Here is a 22,187-nt window from a genome sequence, read left to right on the forward strand (position 1 = left end):
AGATGTTATCTTTTTATTATGGTAAAATGATCTGGACATGTTTTATTTTGAATCTTCTCATTTTATATGGAAAGTTTTTCATCCATAAATGCAAAAAGTCTGAAAGAAAGCCCAATATCCACTTTCTTTTGCCGTGATCTGTTCTATTATTACTTTATTGAATTTTCTCTATTTATGACATAGTTACTTACTTTTTCTTCACCTTAACCTACTGTTTGTGTCTCTGTTTTTGTTCTGGCTTTAAGTTGCATATTGTCATCCATTTTTTGTTTTGTTTTTTATTAAAAGAAAGCCGTAAAAATAATAAATGTAGAAAAAAATCTAACAGAATCAGCGCACTCCTTCTTTATTCATACATTATTTCATACAGCTTCAACTCTGGTTCTTCCCACTGGTTTGATATGCCACACAGAGGCACAATAATCCCACTTTTCTCACTTATAAATAGCTTCTATTATTCAAACATCCTAGTAATGAGAGATCCAGAGTGTATAACACATATCTAGAGGCAAAGCACAACAGAATAAATGTGCACAGCAGATGTCAGCGACACGCTTGTTGCTCTGACACATGTATGTGATGTCTGAAATTTCATACTCTTTAAAATGCATAAATGAGAAGTTCTATTCCAATGTTAGACAGTCATCTTTTCATTAATGTCACCTACAAAAAATTTAAAGGAGATTAATTATATGCTCATCATGTAGGTGCAGGACAATTTATTCATAATCATACATATTCACATCTACATGTATGTAGCCATATCCTTATATCTATACTGTATGACATGCCTGTGCAGTTTCCTACTGTGATAATGTTTTACCACTTTCTGGCCATTAATATTTACAGGCTGTATTTCTATATATCTACAGTAAATAAACTACACACCATGAGTGTATTTCAGTTATCCTGTGCAACTATCAATCATAGACATACAGTATCTGTATAAGTGAAAGGTGTATGTAGTGTATATTTTTATTTTGTTTTATTTTATTTGTACTGTTGTAATATTTGTATGTTTTGTAGCACTCAATCACTTTTTTAAAAACTTTTTTTCTTGTGCTTCTGACTCTTAAGCTGCTGTAACGTGAATTTCCCAGGTGTGGGATAAATAAAGTATTATCTTATCAAAAAACAGCACACATAAAGAAAAAGGTAACGCCAGCACATTTACTCCATGCTAAAAAAAGTTTAATCAAGACAACATTTCAATTCTACTTAGATCTTCATCTATCATTCTTCAAAATCTTTGAGCTCTATGATGACAGGTGTGGTTAACCATCAACACCTCTCATGGTGATAAAACTCACAACCAACAATTCAATAAAGTACATAGAAAAAAATAGCAATACAGAGACGTACCAGAAAATATCACACACACATATCTTAATATATAAAACATTATACCAAAGCAATTATCCCATATATGAGTCTACACCACCTGTGTTCAATAACATATTGGATTAATTTAAAGGAAGAACAGGAGAAATCCTAAATACCTGTTAAACTGGCTCTAAAACACTGCTCTGGAAATGTTTTTTAAAATAAAAAATACATACATATTAGTATGCGGGTGTTACCCTTTTTCTCCCTGTGCCAGGAAAACTTAAAAAAAAGTCATCATCTCATTATCTGTCTCTTCTAAATGATAAATAATGTTAAAATTGGAAAACTTCAGGAACACATACAGGCATCAAATTCACCTGCTATTTAATTTGAATTTTAATCATTTTTATAAAATCACAGGAAATGATGTTTGAGCCAGCAGGCAGTTACACAAAAATAGACATCAATCTACATAAAAATCATGGAAAACAACATATGGTAACTGGGCTAAATAAAAAATCCCCAAGCTGGGCCTGTGACTCTAAAGACATGTATACCACTTAGATTCATTGTTATACCACAAAAGTTCAATTATTTTTTAAATCACTGTGTTGCAGTAGAAAGCAACAATGGGATGTGTAAAAAAAAAAAAAAAAAGGCAAAAATCATTGCAAATAATTACAATCTGAAGAAAACAAGCACATACTGTACATCACCATCAACTATGGAGATTTGCTACATGAATTTTACTTTTCAAGAGAATCAAATGGTTATTCTGCTATGTAGGATTGACAACAAACACTGTACTACTCAATTATGGGATTTGTTACGTTGAGAAGCAGACATTGCAAAAATTTTCTTCAGTAATAATAAAAGTCTATCTTACCTTACTCTACCTTACTTTACTTCACCTCACCTCACCTAAAAGATATGTTAAGGGGGTGTGTGTGCAGAGAATGACATGTCATTCCACTAAGTATAGTTGACAGGACAGATGATCAGAGGGGCAGAGTTTTTCCCATCCTGATTTGCAAAGGGAGAGAAGACTGGGTGGAGTTTTTCAGTGAAGGAGCAGCCAGTATAGGTGTAGATGAGAGCTGCAGCATCAACATCATAAAAGGAGACCAGACCCTCGTCATAATCTACAAACACCCCCACCTTCTCAGGCTTTGACTTCTGAGACAGAAGGACCAAAGACTCAGTAGGAGCATGGTAGATATTTTCATTATTCAAACGTATGGTCCAGTAACCATTCTTCAGGCTAACACTAAATAACCCCTTTCTGTTGACTGACTCTCTGGCAACTCCTAAAGCCCATTTAGTTTTCCCTTTCACCTGAACCTCAAAGTAAAATTTTCCTGAAGAAACAAACTGCTTCCCCAAGACACAGAGACCATGAGAAAATCTCTTTGGGGTTTCTGGGAGATCCTTCCACACAGTACCATCATGTACTTGTTTCCCATCTTCAGACAGGATGAGTTGGGGATTTGCTGTATCAGGATCAAGTGTGACGTCCACTGCATACTGCTGGACTATCTTTAACTCAAACTTTGTGAGAAGCTTCTTCATCTCATTTTTGAGCATCTCCACCAACTGATCAACAGTTGTCCTCACAGTCCCCTCATATGAAGGAGGACAGATTTTGACCTGTGTCCAGTTCTTGGTGGGTGGAGCAGCATCCAGGGATGGAAACTTCTGGACGAGGTTAAGGTGGTCTTCTGAGCGTGAGAGCTGCTCCAGCTCATCGCTTCTCTTCTTCAGCTCAGAGATTTCCTGTTCCAGCTCTTTGATGAAGCCTTCAGCCTGTTTCTCTGTCATTCTGTGCTTTTCTTCAGCTGTCTTAATAAGTTTGGCCTGGTTTCTCTCAATAGCCTCCTTCAGCTCGGTGAAGACATGATTGCTGTTTGCTATCTCTCTGTCTGCATTTTTCCTGCTGATGCTGACTGAACGTTGGAACCCTTGAATCTTGAGTCGTCTCTCCTTGATCATCTGCTGAATTTCAGCCCCTGTCTTCCCAAGCTTGGACTTTTTTCTTTCATATTCTTCTTTTAGAGGAACAACATCATGTGACTTGTGATCCAAAACTGTGCAGAGCATGCACAGACACATCTGGTCGGTCTTACAGAACAGCTCCAGCAGTTTATCGTGCTTCATACACATCCTGCCTTCCAGGTTCTCCACAGGGTCAATCAGCTGATGTCTTTTCAGGCCTGACGCTGTCAGATGAGGCTCCAGGTGAGTCTCACAGTAGGAGACCAGACACACCAGGCAGGACTTCAGGGCCTTCACTTTGGGTCCAGTGCAGACGTCACAGGGAACGTCTCCTGGTTCAGCAGCTTGTTGCTCTGAGCTGCTGGCTCTCTGTTGAGCTGACTGTCTGAAGTGAGAAACCATCTCAGAGACAAAAGTATTGACCTGCAGCTCAGGTCTTGTGTAGAAAATCTTTTTACAGTTGGGACACTGATAGGGGACATTAATATTCCAGTGTTGAGTGATGCACTTCTTGCAGAAGTTGTGTCCACATGGTGTGCTGACTGGATCAGTGAACACATCCAGACAGATGGAGCACAGAAACCGATTTTTAGACAGTGAACTGCTGGCAGCAGCCATATCTAAACAATGAGAGCAACAATGAAAGTGTGAAAAAGCAAAACTAGAATGTCAGAATTCTTGATTATCTGTTTGAAAATATGAAAGTATAATGACTATACATATAGCTACAGTGCACATAAGTAAAAGTTTCATTTAACAAGTCTTGTTCTTAAATGAAAAGGTGACACACCCTGTGTGAGCACAGTGCAGGTATGTGGTAATGCTGGTTGTTTAAACACAGTAGAAATGATCAGCTGTACTCACCAGTGTGCAGAGACTCTGGGAGCTTAGTTCCCTATATTCTATCTTCAAAGACAAACAGCAAGATGTGTCTCAACTACAGTTCTCCCGTTGACTTTTAGTTTCCTTGAAGGAGTCGGACGTTGAAGTCTTGTTGTTTTCCTGTCTTGTTGTAGCTCCGCCTCGTTTCAGCTCTATTGGAGCCAAGTAGAGGAAGCTATATACAGCCACCCTGTAATAATTGCAGACTTTTTTTTAAAGTCATCTTTCTTTTGAAACACGATTCTGTAGCAGCTAATAGAGCATACATTGACAGACAGACAACAGATGAGGTCAGTCTATGAAATACAGGAGCATACTGTATTTTTTTTTCTTTTCTTTTACACATTTTGACTTGTTATAGCAGGAAAAGCAAAGCACTGGTGTCATCATCAACAACAAAGACAGCTCAGTTTATTCACGTGTCTCAGTAAGCCATGTGCAGGAAGTGCTGTTTCCTGTTGTAGAGTGAGTGACTAACAGACAGCTACTTGACAGAGACAGCAAACTAGCTTGACGACACGGCATGAGGAGCTTGTCAAAGACCTGAACAGCCAAAACACCAAAGCAGCCACGACACAGGAGATAGAGCTGTGAGCCAAAAGAGCCAGAAACACTGAATGCCACAACAGCTGCAGATATTAGGGTGTGGTGGCCCAGTGACACACCACACACTAAACTGCAGCCTAAAAATAGGACCAAATGAATGCCATCCATAGTTTTGGTAATCATACATTTTTTTAGGGTTAGTCTACTTCCTGGAGTGATTTAACACATAGATACCAATGAGCCAAGGCACAGCCTCATAGGAGACAGGAGGGTGTGAGCAGCAAAGGTCTGTGGCTCCATCACACTGCAGCAATAAAGCATAGCATTAATCAGCTGTGATAATCAGCTGGGAGCCGTGTGACAGACAAGATGGAGAAAAGTCAGACAACACAACTACCTGTATGGATGAGGAGGGTGCCAAAAGTGTGCCAGGCCACGCTGTCGCCCACGCCAAACAAAGGCTCCACCGTGCCAGGCTGCAGCCACCACCACAGGGAGATCAGATGGAGAGGAAGGAGAGAGGTGGAGGCGTGGCCACCCACCTGGATATAAAGGTGCTCACAGGGCCGCCCAGCACTCAGTGTGCCATGCAGTGGCAGGAAGGGAGATAATTGATATATATGTATAAATATCTTTGTCTCTGTTCTTCATAAGGATGTTGTTTTCATTTATGAGAGTCTTAACTATATCATATTAAGGTTTTAGAAGTGTATGTTAATTTGAATCCTTTTAAAATACACATTTTGACCCATGTCCTTTGTCGGGGACAGTGCCACTTGCTTCTTATCATTTTTAACCTTACTAATGGAAACAGAGCACAGCGTTACATGCTGGACTTTTAACCTTTATGTTTACATCAAAAGTATCATTGGATGTATTAAAATCATGACTAACAAAGTCCTATCTACATGCTTGGCTTAATAAAAACCTATGAGGCCTACAATACACTTGTTATTTATTATTGCTAATGATTCATTATACAGCATACGCAGACATACGGGCAGACAGATAATATGGCTGTTGCTCTGACACAAGGAGGTCATGTTTGAAATTTTACAAACTTTTTAAAATAATGACATGAGAAGTTCTTTTTTTAACCATAGACATCCACCATTTAATACATGTCACCCAAAAAAAGTTGTATTTGAAAAATTATCTATGTTCTTTTTTAAATAAAAATTGATTAAAACTGATAGAACACGTAGGCTAAAGGCATGAAGGTCACCTGCTGTTTGATTTCAATTTTAATCAGTTTTTAAAAATCACAGCAGATGTAGTTTGGGCAAACAGGCAGTTACACAAAAATAGAGATGAACTTGCATATAAAGTATCCAAAACAACAGAAGGTAGCTCAGCTAAATAAACAAAGAACCACTTTAACACTTCGATTACACGACATTATACAAGATCAATAAAACTACTTGTTATCAAATCATAGTGTTGCAGCAGAAAGTAGCAATGGGATGTGTAATAAAGGTCTCCACTATTAATCAAAATATTACCAAAATCTCATTATGGCCAAGTGCAATATTCAAACCACAGGAGCTGCAATGTTTGGATAAAGGCAAAATGTGTCACAACGTACCACTATAAATGAAGTCATGTTTACAGAGATCCCCGAGCCTACAAATCATATTCCAGACATAAGGAAACATGCTCGTTTGGTACAGACACCAGCAAAAATCACATTATCTTTTTATATTTTTAACACACACACACACACACACACACATATATATATATATATATATATATATATATATATATTTTTTTTTTTCCACTGAATATGAACTCCAAAAATGACCATTCCCATTAAAATTGTGACTCATATTGCAATCACAATACCGGTCAAAATAATTACTTTTTTCTTTTTTGCATATAATAATAAAATAAAGACGGCAAAATCACTGTTAATTATAATCAGAAGAAAACAGACATTGTATATTACTACTAAATTATCGGATTTATTACATTAAAGGAGGTGTGCGGAACTTTTCGTTTTTGTTGATTATAGCGCCCCTTTGGTCAAAGCGGTATGGCACCCACAGCCTGGTGTTGTAAAATTCCGACTGCAGCCGGAAATTACCGCATGCGTTTGTTTTGGAGAGCGAGAGGATTAACTAACGTCAGGTCAGTCCAAGTAATTAGTGGAAACAGCGAAATGACAGTAAATTCTCCTGTCGTGTTTCTGTTCTGATCTAATCTAATCTGTTGTGTATTTTGAGCTACCAAGGCTACCGTAGTAGTGTGAGCCTCAAGTTATTCTGGGTAATGTAGTAACCCTTGTTGTGCTACTGGAAACAATGAGAAGCAGCTGTGTACGTTCGCTGTAAGGAGGAATAAACAGTTAACAAGTCATCTACTGAGTCCGCATTATTATGTGAAAAGAATACTCCGACCATTTGGGAGTTATGCCCTTTCTCTATCATTTTCATATTGAGACAGCGGTTAGCATGGCACAGTCAGTGCATCTTGCGCGGAGGGATACACCGGTGAGCAACAGCTGCAGCTGACTCTGGGACAGGTACGCTAGGTCACTTGGGTAAAGCAAACAGAGAGACGACACGGACGATATTACTCACCCAACTGAAAGCTGTCCATCAGCTCCTGCAGGCCTGGGGCGTTTTTTCCAGTTCATCTTAGGAACATGAAAAAAAGTTTAAATCACGCCAGGATTAGTGATTGCTGCAAAGTTTTCACTCCTTGTGATGCACTCTCTGCGGCGCTTTTCCTACTGATGATATATCTCCCCAACGATGGCAGCACCGAATCCCATTCTGAGCGGAGGATTCAGCCTGTCTTCTCGCATTCAACACGTGGAGTTCCTCATCTGTGTACTCCGGCTCAAACAGGTATGGCTCTGGATCTGTGTCCGCTACAAGAAACTCTTCAAAATCGCGTTCAAAGTCGTCCATTGCAGCTACCAAAATCCGGACATATCGCTAGGCTAAATAAACAGCTGAGTTTTGTTTACAAGCTACATCTGTGCCTGCTCACCGGTGTATCCCTCCGCAGATCACAGCGCAGGACGTACTGACCCCCTATAAGCGCAATGCTAACCGCTGAGACCCAGCCACTGTACGTACAGGCACAAAAAAGATATTGATCATGTTGTCTCAATATGAAAATGATAGAGAAAGGGCATAACTCCCAAATCGTTGGAGTATTCTTTTATGTGAAGATACACAGGGAAGACATAACATAATCCCAACACAGCAAAGCTGTTACCTGCAGCCTTCACTTGCAAAGCTAACGCTACTTACGTTAGGTCAGTCCAAGTAATTAGTGGAAACATGCTAACATGCTAAAGTTACACACAAATTAGTAGTAAAGTAAGACCTGTTCATAAATGTTCTGGTGTAGCTCTGAATTTCTTACAAACTGAGGACAACTGCCTGCTGTATATTTGTGTTCATGGTCACAGTAACAGATAATTTTACATGATGCTCCTTCGTTATCCGCCACAACATCAAAAGTACAACCAAGTCCTCATAGATACATCTCTGGTAAAACTGTTAGGTGTTATGTGTTCAGCAATGCCCGTTGCGTACTGCACACTGTAAACACGGCTCCTTCTTCTTCTGAGGTTTAATCGCTGCGGGCCGCTGCGGGCGAGCAGAATCACTTCTGCATCGGGTGCTGTATTCTGCTTTGATGACTTCCGCTGTGTGTCCGACCCGAGCTAGGCTATGCTAAAGAGCCATATAGAGAAAGGCTTTTTTATCGCTGTTGGGTTCAAATAAATATGCGGATCTTCAAGGGGGGGTAATACGAACTAGGGACAGTTTTATTAATAGTAAAAAGTTCCACACAGCTGCTTTAAGGAGCAAAAACTGCAAAATATTCCTTTGGCATTAAGAAAGTTCATCTTATCTCATCTCATCTCAAAGTGAGTCTGTCTGCAGAAAACGACATCATTCCACTAAGTATAGTTGACAGGACAGATGATCAGAGGGGCAGAGTTTTCACCATCCTGATTTGCACAGGGAGAGAAGAATGGGTGGAGTTTTCCAGTGAAGGAGCAGCCAGTATAGATGTAGATGAGAGCTGCAGCATCAACATCATAAAAGGAGACTAGACCCTCGTCATAATCTACAAACACCCCCACCTTCTCAGGCTTCGACTTCTGAGAGAGACGGACCAAGGACTCGGTAACGGAATGGCAGATATTTTCATTGATCGACCATATTGTCCAGTAACCATTGTTTGTGTTTACAGTGATTGGCCCCTTTCTGTTGACTGACTCTCTGACAACTCCTAAAGCCAAATTAGTTTTCCCTTTCACCTGAACCTCAAAGTAAAATTTTCCTGAAGAAACAAACTGCTTCCCCAAGACACAGAGACCACGAGAAAATCTCTTTGGGTTTTCTGGGAGATTCTTCCTCACATGAGCACAATGTACTTGTTTCCCATCTTCAGACAGGATGAGTCGGGGATGTGCTGTATCAGGATCAAGTGTGACGTCCACTGCAGACTGCTGGACTGTCTTTAACTCAAACTCTGTGAGAAGCTTCTTCATCTCATTTTTGAACATCTCCACCAACTGATCAACAGTTGTCCTCACAGTCCCCTCATATGAAGGAAGACAGACTTTGACCTGTGTCCAGTTCTTGGTGGGTGACGCAGCATCCAGGGATGGAAACTTCTGGACGAGGTTAAGATGGTCTTCTGAGAATAAGAGCTGCTCCAGCTCATCGCTTCTCTTCTCCAGCTCAGAGATTTCCTGTTCCAGCTCTTTGATGAAGCCTTCAGCCTGTTTCTCTGTCATTCTGTGCTTTTCTTCAGTCGACTCAATAAGTTTGGCCTGGTTTCTCTCAATAGCCTCCTTCAACTTGGTGAAGACATGATTTCTGTTTGCTATCTCTCTGTCTGCAATTGCCCTGCTGATGCTGACTGAATCTTTGAACTCTTGGATCTTGAGTCGTCTCTCCTTGATCATCTGCTGAATTTCAGCCCCTGTCTTCCCAAGCTTGGACTTTTTTCTTTCATATTCTTCTTTTAGAGGAACAACATCATGTGACTTGTGATCCAAAACTGTGCAGAGCATGCACAGACACATCTGGTCGGTGTTACAGAACAGCTCCAGCAGTTTATCGTGCTTCGTACACATCCTGCCTTCCAGGTTCTCCACAGGGTCGATCAGCTGATGTCTTTTCAGGCCTGACGCTGTCAGATGAGGCTCCAGGTGAGTCTCACAGTAGGAGACCAGACACACCAGGCAGGACTTCAGGGCCTTCACTTTGGGTCCAGTGCAGACGTCACAGGGAACGTCTCCTGGTTCAGCAGCTTGTTGCTCTGAGCTGCTGGCTCTCTGTTGAGCTGACTGTCTGAAGTGAGAAACCATCTCAGAGACAAGAGTATTGACCTGCAGCTCAGGTCTTGTGTCAAAAACCTTATTACAGTTGGGACACTGATAGTGGGCATTAATATTCCAGTGATCAGTGATGCAGTTCTTGCAGAAGTTGTGTCCACATGGTGTGCTGACTGGATCAGTGAACACATCCAGACAGATGGAGCACAGAAACTGATCTTCAGACAGTGAACTGTCGGCAGCAGCCATATCTAAACAATGAGAGCAACAATGAAAGTGTGAAAAAGCAAAACTAGAATGACAGAATTCTTGATTATCTGTTTGAAAATATCAAAGTAGGATTACTTCAATGTTATGAGTCTTCTTTATAACATATAGCTACAGTGCACATACAGTACAGGCCAAAAGTTTGGACACACCTTCTCATTCAATGCGTTTTCTTTATTTTCATGACTACTTACATTGTAGATTCTCACTGAAGGCATCAAAACTATGAATGAACACATGTGGAGTTATGTACTTAACAAAAAAAGGTGAAATAACTGAAAACATGTTTTATATTCTAGTTTCTTCAAAATAGCCACCCTTTGCTCTGATTACTGCTTTGCACACTCTTGGCATTCTCTCCATGAGCTTCAAGAGGTAGTCACCTGAAATGGTTTCCACTTCACAGGTGTGCCTTATCAGGGTTAATTAGTGGAATTTCTTGCTTTATCAATGGGGTTGGGACCATCAGTTGTGTTGTGCAGAAGTCAGGTTAATACACAGCCGACAGCCCTATTGGACAACTGTTAAAATTCATATTATGGCAAGAACCAATCAGCTAACTAAAGAAAAACCAGTGGCCATCATTACTTTAAGAAATGAAGGTCAGTCAGTCCGGAAAATTGCAAAAACTTTAAATGTGTCCCCAAGTGGAGTCGCAAAAACCATCAAGCGCTACAACGAAACTGGCACACATGAGGACCGACCCAGGAAAGGAAGACCAAGAGTCACCTCTGCTTCTGAGGATAAGTTCATCCGAGTCACCAGCCTCAGAAATGGCAAGTTAACAGCAGCTCAGATCAGAGACCAGATGAATGCTACACAGAGTTCTAGCAGCAGACCCATCTCTAGAACAACTGTTAAGAGGAGACTGCGCCAATCAGGCCTTCATGGTCAAATAGCTGCTAGGAAACCACTGCTAAGGAGAGGCAACAAGCAGAAGAGATTTGTTTGGGCCAAGAAACACAAGGAATGGACATTAGACCAGTGGAAATCTGTGCTTTGGTCTGATGAGTCCAAATTTGAGATCTTTGGTTCCAACTGCCGTGTCTTTGTGAGACGCAGAAAAGGTGAACGGATGGATTCCACATGCCTGGTTCCCACTGTGAAGCATGGAGGAGGAGGTGTGATGGTGTGGGGGTGTTTTGCTGGTGACACTGTTGGGGATTTATTCAAAATTGAAGGCACACTGAACCAGCATGGCTACCACAGCATCCTGCAGCGACATGCCATCCCATCCGGTTTGCGTTTAGTTGGACCATCATTTATTTTTCAACAGGACAATGACCCCAAACACACCTCCAGGCTGTGTAAGGGCTATTTGACCAAGAAGGAGAGTGATGGAGTGCTGCAGCAGATGACCTGGCCTCCACAGTCACCGGACCTGAACCCAATCCAGATGGTTTGGGGTGAGCTGGACCGCAGAGTGAAGGCAAAGGGGCCAACAAGTGCTAAACACCTCTGGGAACTCCTTCAAGACTGTTGGAAAACCATTTCAGGTGACTACCTCTTGAAGCTCATGGAGAGAATGCCAAGAGTGTGCAAAGCAGTAATCAGAGCAAAGGGTGGCTATTTTGAAGAAACTAGAATATAAAACATGTTTTCAGTTATTTCACCTTTTTTTGTTAAGTACATAACTCCACATGTGTTCATTCATAGTTTTGATGCCTTCAGTGAGAATCTACAATGTAAATAGTCATGAAAATAAAGAAAACGCATTGAATGAGAAGGTGTGTCCAAACTTTTGGCCTGTACTGTAAGTAAAAGTTTCATTTAACAAGTCTTGTTCTTAAATGAAAAGGTGACACACCCTGTGCGAGCACAGTGCAGGTATGTGGTAATGCTGGTTGTTTAACACAGTAGACATGATCAGCTGTACTCACCAATGTGCAGAAACTCTGTCGTGTAGCTTAGAAAGATGCTGAGAGCTTAGTTTAGTTATTCTTTCTTTAATGAGACACGGCAAGATGTGTCTTGACTGCAGCGCTCCTGTCGAGTTCACTAACTTTCAGTCTCACTGCAGGAGTCTGATGTTGAGTGTTACCTGTCCAGTTCTTGCTCCGCCTCGTTTCAGCTCCGTCATAGTAGCGGGCAAACCAATACTTTTCACAGTATCAGTTCCTTTGAGCTGATGCATTTGCAGGATATGATGTCACTTACTCTGTGACACTGTTATAGTTCGTGCCAATCTGAAAAATGAGTTCCCGGTCACATCTCAAGACTCACCAGATGTGTTTCTTTTGCTCTTTGTTATTAACGTATTATTAACGGCTGTGAGCAATAAAATACAACACATCTTTGTAGCATCTATGTTATTTTCACAGTACAACTTGAAGCTCATGAACACACCGGAGTCAAAACAACAACCATGGGAGGAGCATGTGAATGCACCACTGGCTTTGACTGGCAGAAGTCTCGACTCGGGTCCTTTTCAATTGCTTGTCATTTATAGTCAACAGGTGGCATAAGTAGTACCCTACGATAACAGCAAGTCAGCCAGTGGTAAAAATCAGGGATTAATGAGCACTTGGACGTTCAACAGTCTGACCGGGTTCATAGTGGACACTAAAAAGAGTGTTCTGGGTCTGCCCCGGGGCCTCCTATCAGTGGGACATGCCTTGAACACCTCTAACAGGAGGCGCCCAGGAGGATCCTGATCAGATACTCGAACCACCTCAACTGACCCCTTTCAAACGCGAAGGAGCAGCAGCTCTACTCCGAGCTCCCTCCGGATGCCCGAGCTCCTAACTCTACCTCTAAGACTGAGACCAGCCACCGCACAAAGGAAACTCATTTCAGCCGCTTGTTCCTGCAACCTCATTCTTTCAGTCACAACCGAGAGCTCATGACCATAGGTGAGGGTTGGAACATAGATGGACCAGTAAATCGAAAGCTTTGCCTTCTGGCTCAGCTCCAGTCTGGTGCAGTGCCCGCATCAGTGCAGAAGCCGCACCAAACCACCGATCCATCTCATGCTCCATTCTGCCCTCACTCATCAACAAGGCCCCAAAGGTTCTTGAACTTTTTAGGACACAAGTATGTGATTTGATGGGTGTATTTCAGATTTTTGCATTTTGGTTTTGGTGTCACCTGTTTTTCCCGACTATGCATCAAACGACAGAGAAACACTACAGGGAGCAGATCAGGATCGCAAAACCTTTTCATTAACCTCTTAACTTGATATTTCCTCCTCTTTGCATCTGAGTGGCCCCGGGGTCCTCTCAGCTGCCACTTACTGTAACGAGGGTTGCAAATGAGATAACACACACACACACTCACACACACACACACACACACACACACACACACACACACACACACACAGGCCAGCGCTTACCATGCAAATAACATGAACTACCATATACACCCAGGTCGTCTCACTCACTCACTCTCAGCTGGTTGGCTCTTAATGAGCACCGCCAAGTGAAAATCACCATCACACACACATCTGTTCAAAGTGGCACTGGTTAAGCAAGAAACTGCACATACACACACACACACACACACACACACACACACACACTACCTGCAAATGATCATACAGAGCCACATTAATAATGTATGAGGAGGAAAATGCTCTGAGAAAGGGTTATTAGTGTTTTTAATTAATTGGTCTTTCTGCAGCCTGAGGAGGTGCTCCACTGCTCCTGATAGATATATATATATATATATATATATATACACATATACATATATATATATATATATATATATATATATATATATATATGTATATATACACACGCACAGAGAGATGAGAATGAGGATGAGGAGGAGGAGGAGGAGGAGGAGGGGGCTAGGAAGGTTGAGAAGAGAAGAGAAGAGAAGAGAAGAGAAGAGAAGAGAAGAGAAAGTCAGGTGTGCGTCAATCAAAATCAGACACAAATAAGCATAAAACAACCATTTCAAAACTCAGAAATATAGCAACAGCAATGGAAAGGAGAAAAGGGGAGGAAGGAAGGAAGGAATTAATATGCTGAACAAAATATGCTTGTACAGCAGAACACACACACACACAGAACATGTGTTTATAAACATATATGAGACACATGATGACTGATCAGTTGTTGATTTCACATTAAGAGAGGGAAACAAGGGGGAGTTTAAAAAAGGTGGAGGGAGAATGGGGGACACAAGACGAATTAAAATCCATCATCATGTAATTATCTTTTTCACACTGCATCATGTCTTTCCTTTGTAACAATGGCTGTTACTCATTCATGTGAAATAAATCTAACTTTAAGTTGAATAATATAAAGTGGGAGTGAAGCAAAGAAAAAGATGATCTAAAGTCAAAGATGCAGTGTTGTCTTTCCACCACTGGATGGCGCTGACTGACCATCACTTTTCTGTCACTGCAGGTTGGTCCAGGTCAGCTGTCTCCCTGCTTCTCCTCACATTTATTCATATGCAGAGAGGCACAGAGGGCTTATCGTTCATTAATTATTGCTCATATTTCAACTTTGCTGATGTCACACAGTGAAGTTTGTCAGTTTATCAGGTATTTAAGGACAAAGTGGTTAAAAAAGGTTCCTGTGCTGCGTCATGTGGCTCAGCATGATGACTGTGATGTTGCGACTGGGGATAGAAGTTCTTGTAGCTTTGGAGTGATGCCTGATAATATTTTAATTCCTAAACTGATAATTTCCATGAACAATTAAATCCTAAAACTACATCTTCAGGTTTTTTTTTTTTTTTTTCCATTGTAAACTGGATTCTGGAAAGGCTCATGAATATGAAACAGGGCATCATGGTCAGAAATTAACCAGGATAAACATCTGCGCTTAGACTGCTACATCTGCTACAGGTGCTACTGCCAAAACTACACAACAATTACTACTGTTGTTTACTGCAGAGCCTGTCCAAGCCTCTTTAGGGCCCTTAGCAGGACCTGACAACTCTAACCTGCCCCCTAAATGTACAAATGTGTCCAATAACAAGCTAACTTCAGTTTCTGGAAATTGAAATCATCAAAACTGATGATGCATCAATTTAAAACAAACTAATTTAGACGTTTTCCATTTAGTTAAAACATGAGTATTGTACAGGCTGATTCCAGTAAGAGCAGATACTTAAAACTTATGATAAAACAATTAACAGAGAAAGTCCAAAAGAGGTCAAATTTAAGTTCAATTTTTGTTTGTGAGGACCCCTGGTGGCTGAGCAGCCTTGTACTTTTCTCTACTGCAACATAACCACTACTGCCAGCACTACTCATTAGGGCTGTGCCATATCATCTCGTTCACGGAAATACCGGTAGAATTTTTAATATGACACTCGCAATATTTCGACCTGTTGACATATTGATGTCATATTGTTACCCCCGGCAAGAACAAACATGGCTTAAAGCTAAATTATTACTAACTCTGCGGTGGTTCCAAAAAGAGGAGCAGCTTCAGTAGTGTGGAATAAACTGTGGCGTCCTGAATGTTTTATGAACAGCCCCGGAGTTCTCAGACTCTTAGTGACTTACCGCTCAAAGTGAACTCATTCAGTGGCTTCTCTGGCAGCAGCACAGCGTCTCTCCCTCTCCTCTCTCACCATGCGCACACAGGAGTTGGTGTTGTCAAGTGATTTTGTCATAAACCTTTTTTTTTTAAAAATAATTTTAAGTTTTATGGTCTTGCTATGATTAGTGGGTGGTGGATTTGATGACGAAAGACTGTGGTGAGTTTAGTCGGCACAGTCAATACCTGCAGCGAGGTTAACTCTTGGGAAGACGTTTGGGAGTAATCTGAAAGACATTTATTTTGGTGAATCAATGTCTGTTGGTGAGTCTGTGCCTGTTGGGAATTATAGGCTCCGATTGTTAATGACGTCTGAAGGCCTAGAGGGTGACAACAAGAAGAAATACTATATGAGACTTTGATTAATAGGATCTCAAATCACCACTTCTGGGAAGTAAAATTATTATCAGTTAATCCATGTTTCAAACTGTTTTTAAATGTCCTTTTATATTGAACTGCCCTGTTTGTCTGTTTACGTTCATTATGTCTATTTTCATGTGAAGCACTCAGTGCTTATACTGCCCTTACTGCAAACCAGTTTATGCTGCACATCTTGTTTGAAAGTTGCTGTATAAATAAAGGTTATTATTATTATTATTATTATTATATTCTTTTTATTAAAAACAAATACTTTTTCCCTCTGAAATAATAAAACATAACTCTGTGAAGTGAGCTGTTTGTTACTGCTTGCTAATTATGTGCTATCATTTGAAAAATAAAAATACGAATACAGTGATTTAACGGTTAATGTGCCTCCTGGAATCTACGTTTCCATGGTAACAAAACATAATGTGTGTTAGTATTGGGAAAATTTAATTACAGGCCAACATTATTATGAAATAATATCAGTGTAGAGTTAACTCTTGGCCCGTCGAGGGCACTCAGTCAGAAACACGCCGGCTTCATAATGATATAATGAGTGACTCTTTCCTCCTTTATTGTCGTCTCAAAGAAAAGAGATTGATTCTCTGACTCATTCGCTGGGATACAAAAAAACTAATGTAGCCTTTCACTCTCCCTCCCTCTTCCTCCTCCTCCTCCTCTTCTCTCCATCTTCAACACAACACCTCACTCTCATGTTCCAGGTTAACTCAATTACACAGAATAATCCGCTCCTCTCTGGCTCCTCACGTGTGAGCAGCCGAGGCCATTTCTGGAATCACTGCCATTAGAAAAATAACCTGATACTGGAAGTCCACTCTGTAACTGGTTGTGTTTTTACATGAGCTGAAGGTTGTAGTGGTCCTTAAAGCTCCACTAATCATTATTTTGAATCAAATGACCACAGCAGCACAAAGAATCATAGGCAACTCTGCAGCTCTACGGAGCTTTTAAGTCTGTTACGGTGCTTTCAGACCTAGAGTTGTCTTGTTTTGGTCTGAATCAGGGACTCATTTTATTACAAAGTTGTATAATTGCCTAGAGTTGGTTCGTGTTCTCACGGCAGCATTTACAAGAGGACCAGATCAAATGCCTTGTGTGAAAAAGCTGCTCTTGATTGGTCAGAATTTCCATGTAGGAAAAATCCAGGAAGTAAAGCAAACGTTGAAGAAGAGTGCACTTCCAGGAGGAGGTGCACATTAATAATCCTCCAGGACTGTAACATGCTCATGTTTAACCCAAACAATGTGTCATGTGACTGCAGTTGCTTCACATCCAGGTCGGAACACCTTCTCACCACAAACCAACCGCTCCAGAGTTCGTTTGTAACCGGACTGAGACCGCCTCTTCAAGAAGGTCTCAGTCTGGCTGTTTTGGTGCTCACCTGAGTGTGATTGCTGTGTTCACACCTGCCCAAACGAACTGCATTTAGGGGACAAACGAACTTGAGTTTGACTGAGCCGAACCAAACAGGGCAGGTGTGAAAGCACCCTTAGAGTTAAGCCCAGTAACTCAAGAAGTATTCAGATGTTTTACTTGAATTAAACTTGTAATACCACAGTGTAGACACAGACATCAAAAGTCAAAATCAAAAAGTGAAGGAGCAGCGGCTCTACTCCGAGCTCCCTCCAGATGCCTGAGCTCTTCACCTACATTCACTCCCCTTTTTGCCTCCATTTAATCATCTTAATCATCTCCACACATTGTGTACTCTCTACAATCACCATGAGCATATCAAGAGAGCAGAATGTCTCTTATGTTAACATGTGATGACTGGATCTGCTAAAGACCATGTTACCAACGAGGTACCTCCACTTCCTCCTCTTCCTCCAAAGCTGCCACTGTGAAGTGGCATGATGATGGAGGACAGCGGGTGGGGGGAGCGAAAGCGAGAGAGAGGAAGAGAAATTGGCTGGTGAATTGAGATATTAAACCAAGACATCAGGAGAGAGGTAGAGGTGAAGGAGGAAGAGTTGAAGAAAGAGGGGGAGCACAAGGAAAGGAGGGCACTGTTCTCCTTTGTCTCCTTACTGTTCTTAGCTGCCAAAATCATATCTCCTTTTCATAAAACATGTCACAAAATGTGCCAGTACAATTAGTTGGAGATTTTTCAGTACAAATTAACTATAATTTTTGGATCAGAGCTATATGGTAGGAGTATAGACACTTCTGCACCTCATTTATTGTCCGCAGAGCAAGGGTGCGCGCTAACATTTTCAACAAAAAAGGCCAGACTGGACTGAGACCCTCACGATTATGTTTAAAAATAGTGGGTTTGTGCTTTTACTCCTCCTCAGGCAAGTGCAAATCGCCAGAGCTTTTCTCTCTGAGTGAGGATTAGAATATATGTAGTTCACATAACCTGGTGGAAATTAATATATATATTTTTAAACGTTTGAAGATCCACTCATTACTATAAGTGAATGTCATCGAGGAGAGACAATAAAAAACACACACAAAAAAAAGACAAGGCTTGTCACCACTCATCGCGATTTTGGACTTTGTGTGTTTAGGCTGCTCTGGTGCGAAATACATAATAAATAAAAGAAATTTATGACGTCGGCGTCCTGGCGGAGTTAGAGAGGTTAACAAAAACTTAGCAGCGTCCGTCACAAGGGGACCAGAAAAGGGAGAAAATATTTATACAGTCAAAGCTTTGTCAAGAACTACGACGGCTATAAAGACGCAATGGGCTGATATAACGTTAGCTGTCAAAAAATGTCTATGATTTATATCCTAAGGCGGCTGTTGGATGATTTTCTGTAGCAACTACTGAATTGTTTAAGTCATGCCAAAATACCAAAAATCTTAAAAAACATATGTGCTAGAGATTTAAACCTCACCTTTAGATTCACAGAAGGTAACCTGCTCATCCTTGTGTCAGTGCTGAACTCAAGACAGCACACATTCACTCTGCAGTTTCCCTCTTCAGCAGAGAAATATTCAAAGGTGAATTGTTTTACATTTCCTGACCTTGACATATAGAGTGATTCTGATAAAGCGGCTCGTGTCCATATTGTACCCTTGTGGTGAACACGCAGGGTGGAGTTCTGGTCACGAGTCAAAGGGGAGACAAAGAGAGACAGAGAACAGCACCTGAACCCCATTAATCGTCTCCCACAGTGCAGATTTCTCTCGGTTTGTGTCAGCAGGAGCAGTGGAGTGGAAAGCGAGGACACGCCGAGGAGGTGTTTGAATCCAAGTCTTGACAGGACAGGGGGAGTATTACAGTGACCAGTGCTAACAAAAGAACAAGCAGAGTTTCTAAAAATAGGCTGCAATGTAAAGATACTGTCACATCCGATGAATAATTTCAGTCTAATGGCTCTGTATCAGACAACAGCTGTTTTATTGTTTTTAATGTCACAGACTTTGAGGTTCCCATCAGCTCTATGGAGGGATTTAACATCTTGTGGTTCATAATTTTGGTTTAATTCTATAAAACTTTTTGTGGTTCTGTGCCACCACTCTCATCAACATAGTTCCCAGTCACAGCAGGCAGCTGTTCTCCATGTCAAAGATGTGATCATTGGAAGAAAAAAATCCTAATCTTACAGTAAATAACAGTCAGTGACCATATTTGGACATGAGAGTGTTGTGATGGAGCAAAGGATGGATCTGACTCATAGATGGTAGCAACGCTTTGCAGACACCCTGTCAGCCAAGCAGCCCGCCCTTAATTATGTGTAACTGTAAGCCTCATAAAATGTAAACAGCTAAGTTATAGTTATGTTGTTAATGGGGAAATTAGATATAGAGACCAAAAACTTTTTTTATACCAGGCCGTAAACATATTTATGGGAGTCTGTGGGGATTGACTGACTTCTGGAGCCAGCCTCGAGTGGCCATTAGAGGAATTGCAGTCTTGCACTTCTATGTTGGCTTTGTTTTTCAGCTCTGTGGCTTGGTTTGGGGTTAAAAAAAGTGGGTTTTGGTGGCACAATGCCAGCTTAAACTCAACAATGTCTCAGTAATAAAACACAACCGCTTTTAGTGGCACCATCCTGAAAAGTCTCATAGCAGCAGGTCATGAAGAAACACCTACCTTTGGTGGCTAAAAAGCTGCTGAAAATGCTACGATGACTCGACAGTAGTTTGCAGTGGTCTACAGCGTGGCAGCTGTCTCATCTAGATGTCATGCTATCCTCCATCCCCTCTACCTGCCAATGACAAAGTCAGCTCATACACTTTACTATGTTATTAAAACGTACAATGCCAACATTTTTTTCTGGCAACTAGGCCGTTATTATGTAATGTAAGTCAGATATTCCAACAATAGAGCTAAAAGAGAGTGAATATTGGACTTTTATTCATCAGGTGGACTAGCCTGGAAATCCAGACCCAAATCTAGAAAGATTTAGGGTCTGGCCATGAGTAATGCAAATGGCCCAACTCGAGGGGCGGCACCAAGCATGCATTTGTAAATATCACTGCACGCAATTGGATAACACTACGACCAATCAGAAGAATACACGGGGTGACGTATCCAGAGCTTAGCTACCAGTGGAGTTCACTGGTAGATTAGACTCTTGCCGTATCCGGTCGGCAAAACAGCGAAAACGTCCTTCTTGCAAAGGAAAGACTTGAGCGCCATCTTCTGTTCCTCTTTTAGAGAAAAAGCCAAGTCTAACTTGTTCATTGCTGCGGCCAAAGCCGTTTCCAACAACTGGTGTTCATCCGTAGCCATCTTGCAATGTTTACTGACTGATTCTGGACTTCGTCATCGCAGCACTGTCATCATCTGTTTAGCTCGCCTCTGGCCCGCCTATATCAGATACACCGATGTGATTGGTGCAGCTCGGCTCCAGGGGCATGGGTAATGAGCATCATTACTGATTGCCAGAGTGACTCGCTGAGCAAATTCAAATTGTGCTCCAGCGAGAACTCTGGATTTCCAGGGTACAGGTGGACACAAACATGACTCCAAATTAATTATCATGTTGCTCTGTAACTTCTGGATATGTAAGTATGCAAATGGAGGCGTATCAACTTTGTAAGGCGCCAACATGTCAGTGTTGTGCTTACAGCTTCATGGCTGCTGCCGAGTAGCTAGGACAACCACTACAACAAGAAAATTAATACAGCTTTTTACGGTAAATATGGACAATAAAGGAATTACTGTGGTGCAATATATTTACAGAAATAAATACATAGGTGATAAGATGGCACAGATTACCATATGTTTCCCCTGTTAAAGGTTTTCTTTTGGGGAGTTTGTCCTTTTCTGCTGTGAGGGTTGTTAATATTTCCAAGAGTCAAACTGTGAGTAAAATGGCTGTGTGCATAAACAGAAAGTGGCTTCAGAGACTGTGCGTTTTATTACAGTACGTACAGTTTACATGATCTTGCTTCCAGCCTGTAGCTGTGAATGATTTCTGCGAGGTTAATGCTCATTAGACTCATTTATACACAAACGCCTACATCTGGGATCTGCCCGGTACAGCCAAAGTCGTGTACTGTTGACCACTGAGCAGATGCACTGCAGCAGTGGGGGGTTAAGCACCTTGCTCAAGGGCACCTTGATGCTAGTTAATGAAGAGGGGAGAGGTAAATGCTCCAGTGTCCCTTTGTGGACTGCTCAAGTCAAGTCTGTGTTTTCAGACAGCAGTCAGACTTGTTAAACTCCTACGCCTGAAACCGGCATTTGTTTGGACAAGAAAAAGTCAAGGTTGCTACAAAAATAATCGATGCTGTTCTTTTTAAAATAAATATTACCATATTACAAGAACAACAATTATCTGTGACCTTGTTCTAACATTTATCAGATATGAGGCTGTGCAGGAAACTCATATTCACAACAACAACAAAGAACATTAAAGGGAAGCTGAATGCAGAAGAACAATATAAACCAGACTGAGCCAACAAACAGCCTTCTCGTTTTGGTGCAGCAGAGATGCTGACACAGATGTATGGAGCTTTCAGCATTACTGTTACATGGCATCACCAAGAGAAGAATATTATGTCTGTTCTGTTCACTT

At 41.2% G+C, this 22,187-nt stretch overlaps 2 protein-coding genes across 3 annotated transcripts; both read right to left on the minus strand.

The window, feature by feature from the left end:
* Positions 1 to 745: 745 nt before the first annotated feature.
* Positions 746 to 6,454, minus strand: LOC117266603 (E3 ubiquitin-protein ligase TRIM21-like). Of its 2 annotated transcripts, XM_078175281.1 has the most exons (3): positions 5,144 to 6,454; positions 4,183 to 4,390; positions 746 to 3,938 (listed from the first exon to the last, which is right to left on the minus strand). In XM_078175281.1, exon 3 carries the CDS (start codon positions 3,934 to 3,936, stop codon positions 2,299 to 2,301), a length of 1,638 nt encoding a protein of 545 aa, XP_078031407.1. In that variant the 5' UTR covers positions 3,937 to 3,938; positions 4,183 to 4,390; positions 5,144 to 6,454; the 3' UTR covers positions 746 to 2,298. The 2 variants fall into 2 exon arrangements, with proteins under 2 accessions (XP_078031407.1, XP_078031408.1); XM_078175282.1 differs by lacking the exon at positions 5,144 to 6,454 and having other exon boundaries at positions 4,183 to 4,722.
* Positions 6,455 to 6,553: 99 nt separating this feature from the next.
* On the minus strand, positions 6,554 to 12,378 carry LOC117267381 (E3 ubiquitin-protein ligase TRIM21-like). Its single transcript, XM_078175283.1, has 2 exons — positions 12,205 to 12,378; positions 6,554 to 10,308 (listed from the first exon to the last, which is right to left on the minus strand). The coding sequence occupies exon 2, from the start codon at positions 10,304 to 10,306 to the stop codon at positions 8,669 to 8,671; it is 1,638 nt and encodes a 545-aa protein (XP_078031409.1). The 5' UTR covers positions 10,307 to 10,308; positions 12,205 to 12,378; the 3' UTR covers positions 6,554 to 8,668.
* Between the last annotated feature and the right edge of the window lie 9,809 nt (positions 12,379 to 22,187).

This window comes from Epinephelus lanceolatus, chromosome 15 (genome assembly GCF_041903045.1).
Source record: "Epinephelus lanceolatus isolate andai-2023 chromosome 15, ASM4190304v1, whole genome shotgun sequence".
Lineage (NCBI taxonomy): Eukaryota > Metazoa > Chordata > Actinopteri > Perciformes > Serranidae > Epinephelus > Epinephelus lanceolatus.